We start from the raw sequence: 7,500 nt of genomic DNA on the forward strand, positions 1-7,500 counted from the left end.
CAGTACATCTAAGAAGGACAGCTCCAGACTTGAGAAACTGATCAGGCGGGCCGGTTCTACAATGGGAATGAAACTGGACTCACTGGTGACGGTGGCAGAGAAGAGGACTGTTGACAAACTAGTCAGCATCCTGGATGATGCCAGTCACCCTCTGCATAGTGGTATCAGTAGCCAGAGGAGCCTGTTCAGTTCTAGACTGCTTCATCACAAGTGCAGGACTAATAGACTCAAAAACTCCTTTGTCCCACAGGGGATGCAAAACAATAACAGTGCAATACGTTTTCATAACATGGTCACTACTGCCTAGTTTCTCTTGTTATATTCTTATTTTACTGTTATATTTTTATTCCCATTGTTGCTTTTTATTTTTTATTCTTATTGTAATATTTCTCTATTTTGTTTCCATTTAAACCCCCATTATTTACTTTTTACTTTTATTTAAATTGATCTCAACTCTGTACACTGCTGCTGGAATTTTAATTTCCTTGAAGGAACTCTCCTGAAGGAATCAATAAAGTACTATCTATCTGTCTATCTATCTATCATATCATTTGCATCATTGGTGATGATATATTTACTTTAGAAAAAGAGACAAAAAATGTACATATATTTAAAAGCAGATGTGTACCGTATTTTTCGGACTATAAGTCGCAGTTTTTTTCATAGTTTGACTTTTACTCAGGAGCGACTTATGTGTGACATTATTAACATTACCGCAAAATATCAAATAATATTATTTATTTCATTCACGTAAGAGACTAGACTTATAAGATTTCATGGGATTTATGGATTAGGAGTGACAGATTGTTTGGTAAAGGTATAGCATGTTCTATATGTTATAGTTATTTGAATGACTCTTACCATAATATGTTAGGTTAACATAGCAGGCACCTTCTCAGTTGGTTATTTATGCCTCATATAACGTACACTTATTCAGCCTGTTGTTCACTATTCTTTATTTATTTTTAAATTGCCTTTCAAATGTCTATTCTTGGTGTTGGATTTTATCAAATAAATTTCCCCCAAAAATGCGACTTATACATGTTTTTTTCTTTCTTTATTATGCATTTTCGGCAGGTGCGACTTATACTCCGGAGCGACTTATAATTCGAAAAATCCGGTACACAGCGCTAAATGTAATACATTCAAACTAATAATATGTTCATTAAACTGTCAATCAAATTAAATAATATATGTTCATTAAACTGTCGATAAAATTAAAGTGAGAATTAAAATACAGCTTCAATCACTTTAGTCATATTTTTTGCGCCTAAGAAACGTCTTGATGACTTTAGCTTAAAATGGTCAATACTTCCACAAGTGGTGGAAAACTGTGTTACGACTGAGTACCATTCGGACCAAAGCTTTGCGACCCTTTATGGCAGTATTTTTAAAAATGTTTTGAACCAAGGCGCATTTTTTTCATTGAAAAAATGCGGAGGCACACCACTAGCAGAAATCATTAAAAAATGAAACTCAGTATGGTCGTTGTCTCAATTGTTGGATATGACTTTAAAGCATAACCAAGCATGCATGACTATAGCTCTTGTCTCAAAGTAGGTGTACTGTCACCACCTGTCACATCACACCCTGACTTATCTGGACTTTTTTGCTGTTTTCTTTGCGACGTGTTTTAGTTCTTGTCTTGCGGTCCTATTTTAGTGGCTTTTCCTGTTTTGTCGGTATTTTCCTGTAGCAGTTTCATGTCTTCCTTTGAGTGATATTTCCCGCATCTACTTTGTTTTAGCAATCAAGAATATTTCAGTTGTTTTTATCCTTCTTTGTGGGGACATTGTTGATTGTCATGTCATGTTCGGATGTACATTGTGGATGCCGCCTTTGTTCCACAGTAAGTTTTTGCTGTCGTCCAAGATTATGCTTTTGTTGACTTTGCAGCCAGTTCAGTTTTAGTTTTCTTCTGCATAGCCATCGATAAGCTTTAATGCCTTTCCTTAGGGGAAGTCACCTTTTGTTTATTTATGGTTTTTACCTGCACACTACCTCCTGCTGTCGTCTGCATATTATGATGATCACAACAAACCATTGTCGTCTCACACGACGTGTTTCCAACATCTACAAAGCAATTAGCTACCGTCCGACACTTACTGATATGGAAGAGTATTACACGGTTACTCTGGCGAGTTCGAGACAGCACCGACACTTAACAACAACAACACATTATTTGCGGATTATAATTACTGGTTTGCAAAAAATATTTTTAACCTAATAGTTGAAACTACTTCATCTCCCAGGGCACACCAGACTGTATCTCACTGTGGTTAACAAACATTGCTTTATGAAGCACTCATGGCCCTATGGTTAACAAACACTCCTCTAATGTATCTATGTGTACTTTCTATCTAATTGTCTTTTGAAAAGATGCACTGTGCATTTTTGACGCGATTGTCACTGTTTAAGCGTTTACAGGTTCGGTGGCCACGGATGAAGTGCTGGCTGTCCAAAGTCGGGACCCGGGGTGGACCGCTCGTCTGTGCATCGTTAGGGGACATGTCTGCGCTGCTGACCTGTCTCCACTCGGGGAAAGTCTCCTGCTGGCCCGACTATGGACTGGCCTCACACTATTATGTTAGATCCACTATGGACTGGACTCTCACTATTATGTTAGATCCACTATGGACTGGACTCTCACACTATTATGTTAGATCCACTATGGACTGGACTCTCACACTATTATGTTAGATCCAATATGGACTAGACTCTCACCATTATGTTGATCCACTAAGGACTGGACTCTCACACTATTGTGTTAGATCCACTATGGACTGGACTCTCACACTATTATATTAGATCCACTATGGACTGGACTCTCACAATATTATGCTAGATCCACTCAATATCCATTGCACCAGTTCCCCGGGGAGGGGGGGGTTTCTCATTGTCCCATTGGGTTGAGTTTTTCCTTGCCCTGATGTGGGATCTGAGGATGTCGTTGTGGCTTGTGCAGCCCTTTGAGACACTTGTGATTTAGGGCTATATAAATAAACATTGATTGATTGATTGACATTTTAATTGTAATGCTAACATTTTCTAAAATTAGGTCCACTTTGAGACCCATTTTGAAATGTTTACGATCTCAAAAACCATAATAATTGTTGCCATGAATAGAAAGGGTCAAAACGGAACAGTTGTTATACGGTGGAAATGTTCATGTGTAAATGGCCATAGAGGAGAAGAAGACTTACAAGGTCCCATTCAACGTTTCTGAAGAAGGGGTGGCCCATGATGTCAGCAAAGCCCGTCTGAGGGTGGCAGCCCAGACGCTCCTTGGGGTCCTGCGAGTGAAAAGGGAGGAGAAGAGTGAGAGACGGTGGGAACAAACGGCAACAAGGCAGAAGCTGAAATATAGGAGAACAGGTAGAAGCTATAGAAATGTGTACACAATAAGTGTTACATAAAAGACAAGAGGATATGATAGGGGTGTAACGGTAGGTGTATTTGTATTAAACCGTTTCGGTACGGGAGGTTCGGTTCGCAGGTGTACCGAACGAGTTTCCACACGGACATATTAGGTAGCACACCGCAGGTTGTGTAAACAATGCAGAGCAAGGCACAACACACGGCAGGCTAGCAGCGACCGGGCTAGGACAACATGTAAAAGCCATAGCTGGAAGACCCTCCTCCCTCGTTAACAAGGAACACTTTGGCTGCGTGGCGCGATACAACAATGGAGGACGGAGGTTTGTCGTCATTGTTCAGCAGTAGTAAGTTATGCTTCGGCCAACGCGTCAAACATGCTAACCCCTTTGCAACGGCACCACCCCCAAGTCAACCTCGCTTTAAGGAAGAGAAAGAGGAGCGTGGTGCAAACACCGCATTCAAGCAGCCTCTCCTTGGCCAGCCAGGCAGGGCTAAAGCAATAACAAATGTTTTTATAGCAGAACATTTAGACCATCCATCCATCCATTTTTTACCGCTCGTCCCATTTGGGGTCCCGGGGGGTTGCTGTATTGCATTACAACAAGATTTTGACCCACTTCTATGGTGGAAAAACAATAAGCCCATATGTCCTCGTACTACCAAGGCTGAGTTGACTTTAATGTTGCACTTTTTATATGTACAAGTGAAGTGAAGTGAATTATATTTATATAGCGCTTTTCTCTAGTGACTCAAAGCGCTTTACATAGTGAAACCCAATATCTAATTTACACTTAAACCAGTGTGGGTGGCACTGGGACCAGGTGGGTAAAGTGTCTTGCCCAAGGACACAACGGCAGTGACTAGGATGGCGGAAGCGGGAATTGAACCTGCAACCCTGAGGTTGCTGGCACGGCCACTCTACCAACTGAGCTATAAAAGTTTTGTCATTTTATTTCTTCTGAGCAACAACTGTAGGCAGTTTAATATTGATTTAAGTGGACCCTGACTTAAAAACGTTGAAAAACTTATTGGGGTTTTACCATTTAGTGGTCAATTGTACGGAATATGTACTGTACTGTGCAATCTACTAATAAACGTCACAATCAATCAATCAAAAAAAGCACTTTATATGAAGAAAGGTTTTGTTAAGAAACCATTCTGAGCCTTATCTTATTTAGTTTTTATTTTATATACAGTATTTTGACCACAATAACCCTGGCAATGGACCCTGTGTGTATATGTATGTTATGCCCATCCATCCATCCATTTCCTACCGCTTATTCCCTTTTGGGGTCACGGGGGGGCGCTGGCGCCTATCTCAGCTACAATCGGGCGGAAGGCGGTGTACACCCTGGACAAGTATGTTATGCCATTGTTTACAAATTTGGTAAATAAATAACCAAAAAATTTATATCTTGATGTTTTCTTACTGTACCGAAAATGAACCGAACCGTGACCTCAAAACCGAGGTACGTACCGAACCGAAACTTTTGTGTACCGTTACACCCCTAGGATATGATGATGTGGCGCCAAGGCCACCATAACATCACTCTACTAAAAAGGTGTTTGTGGCTCATCTGACCCGCTGTGTTACCTTATTGAGGAATCCCTTGAGTACGCTGGCAGCTTTGACTGACAGCGAGCGGGGAATTCTGATCTGTTTTTCCAATATGACTGCAGGAGGTGAGAAGACAAGAAGGTGCGATATTGTCATCAACTGTCAGATTGAGGTTACAATAGTTCCGTAACAACAGTTTTTGTTTTTTAACAAACATACAATATTTGCTGATTCTCAAATATCTTTAGGCAAACATAATTTTAAGTCTAACCTATCATGGAGGTGGTGGGAATGCAGCAATGTCCCACTCTGTGATATGTTGTTTAATGTGATATATGCCAGTGTTTCTTAACCATTGTTGGGTTACTTATACTCTACACAGATCACACAAAGAAAATATACAATAGAAAAATAAAAATATCAAATAGAAGACATACATGAAGCTATTTATGTACTTATTTATACAAACCCCAAAACCAGTGAAGTTGTCACGTTGTGTAAATGGTAAATAAAAACAGAAAACAATAATTTGAAAATCCTTTTCAACCTATATTCAATTGAATAGACTGCAAAGACAAGATATTTAACCTTAAAACTGGAAAACTTTTGTTATTTTTTGCTAATTTTAGCTCATTTGGAATTTGATGTTTCAAAAAAGCTGGCACAAGCGGCAAAAAAGACTCAGAACGTTGAGGAATGCTCAGCAAACACTTATTTGGAACATCCCACAGGTAAACAGGCTAATTGGGAACAGGTGTGTGCCAGGACTGGGTATAAAAGCAGCTTCCATGACATGCTCAGTCATTCACAAACAAGGATGGGGCGAAGGTCACCACTTTGTCAACAAATGCGTAAGCAAATTGTCCAACAGTTAAAGAACAACATTTGTCAACAAGCTATTGCAAGGAATTTAGGGATTTCACCATCTACGGTCCGTAATATCATCAGAAGGTTCAGAGAATCTGGAGAAATCACTCCATGTAAGCGATATTACGGACCTAAGCTCCCGCTGGCGGTACTGCATCAAAAAGCGACATCAGCGTATAAAGGATATAACTACATGGGCTGAGGAACACTTCAGAAAACCACTGTCAGTAGCTACATCTGTAAGTGCAAATTAAAACTCTACTATGCAAAGCGAAAGCCATTTATCAACAACACCCAGAAACGCCGCCGGCTTGGCTGGGCCCGAGCTTATCTAAGATGGACAGATGCAAAGTGGAAAAGTGTTCTGTGGTCTGATCAGTCCACATTTCGAATTTGTTTTGGAAACTGTGGACGTTGTGTCCTCCAGACCAAAGAGGAAAAGAACCATCCGGATTGTTATAGGCGCAAAGTTGAAAAGCCAGCATCTAAGATGGTATGGGGGTTTATTAGTGCCCAAGGCATAGGAAAACTTACACATCTGTGAAGGCACCATTAATGCTGAAAGGTACATACAGGTTTTGGAGCAATGTTATCATGGACGCCCCTGCTTATTTCAGCAAGACAATGCCCTGGCACGTGTTACAACAGCGTGGCTTCAGAGTAAAAGAGTGCGGGTACTAGACTGGCCTGCCTTTAGTCCAGACCTGTCTCCCATTGAAAATGTGTAGCACAATATGAGGCCTAAATTACCACAACGGAGACCCCGGACTGTTGAACAACTTAAGCTGTACATCAAGCAAGAACGGGAAAGAATTCCATCTGAAAAGCTTCAAAAATGTGTCTCCTCGGTTCCCAAATGTTTACTGAGTGTTGTTAAAAGGAAAGGTCATGTAACACACTGGTAAAAATGCTCCAGTGACAACTTTTTTTGCAATGTGTTGCTATCATTAAATTCTAAGTTAATGATTATTTGCAAAAAAAAACAAGTATCTCAGTTCAAAAATGAAATATCTTGTCTTTGCAGTCTATTCAATTGAATATAAGTTCAAAAGGATTTGCAAATCGTTGTATTCTGTTTTAATTTACAGATTACACAACGTGCCAACTTTACTGGTTTTGGGATTTATACATACATATACAGTACAGGATAAATGTTTGGACACACCTTCCCCTCATTCAATGTGTTTTCTTGACTATTTACATAGTAGATTGTCACATCAAAACTATGAATGAACACATATGGAGTATGTACTTAACATAAAAAGGTGAAATAACTGAAAACATGTTTTATATTCAAGTTTGCACACTCTTGACATTCTCTCCTTGAGCTTCAAGCACACCTGTGAATTGAAAACCATTTCAGGTGACTACCTCTTCAAGCTCCATATATATATATAAATAAATATATATATATAAATAAATAAAAATATATATATACTGTATTAGGGCTGTGAATCTTTGGGTGTCCCACGATTCGATTCAATATCGCTTCTTGGGGTCACGATTCGATAACATATCAATTGCTTCGATTCAATTCGATTCTCGATTCAAAAACGATATTTTTCCGATTCAAAACGATTCTGTATTCATTCAATACATAGGATTTCAGCAGGATCTAGCAGAGTAGTAGATTTTTTTTTTTTAACTTTTATAATTGTAAAGGACAATGTTTTATCAACTGATTGCAATAATGTAAA

At 39.4% G+C, this 7,500-nt stretch overlaps 1 protein-coding gene across 1 annotated transcript in view; it reads right to left on the reverse strand.

Annotated features, from left to right (window-relative positions):
- Positions 1-7,500, reverse strand: part of prkci (protein kinase C, iota) — a 106,354-nt gene that overhangs the window by 8,773 nt on the left and 90,081 nt on the right. Inside the window, 2 exon segments of the mRNA XM_061920818.1 lie at positions 3,204-3,293; positions 4,973-5,052. Of these exon segments, the coding sequence (XP_061776802.1) occupies positions 3,204-3,293; positions 4,973-5,052 (170 nt within the window).

This window comes from Nerophis ophidion, linkage group LG14 (genome assembly GCF_033978795.1).
Source record: "Nerophis ophidion isolate RoL-2023_Sa linkage group LG14, RoL_Noph_v1.0, whole genome shotgun sequence".
Classification (NCBI taxonomy): Eukaryota; Metazoa; Chordata; class Actinopteri; order Syngnathiformes; family Syngnathidae; genus Nerophis; species Nerophis ophidion.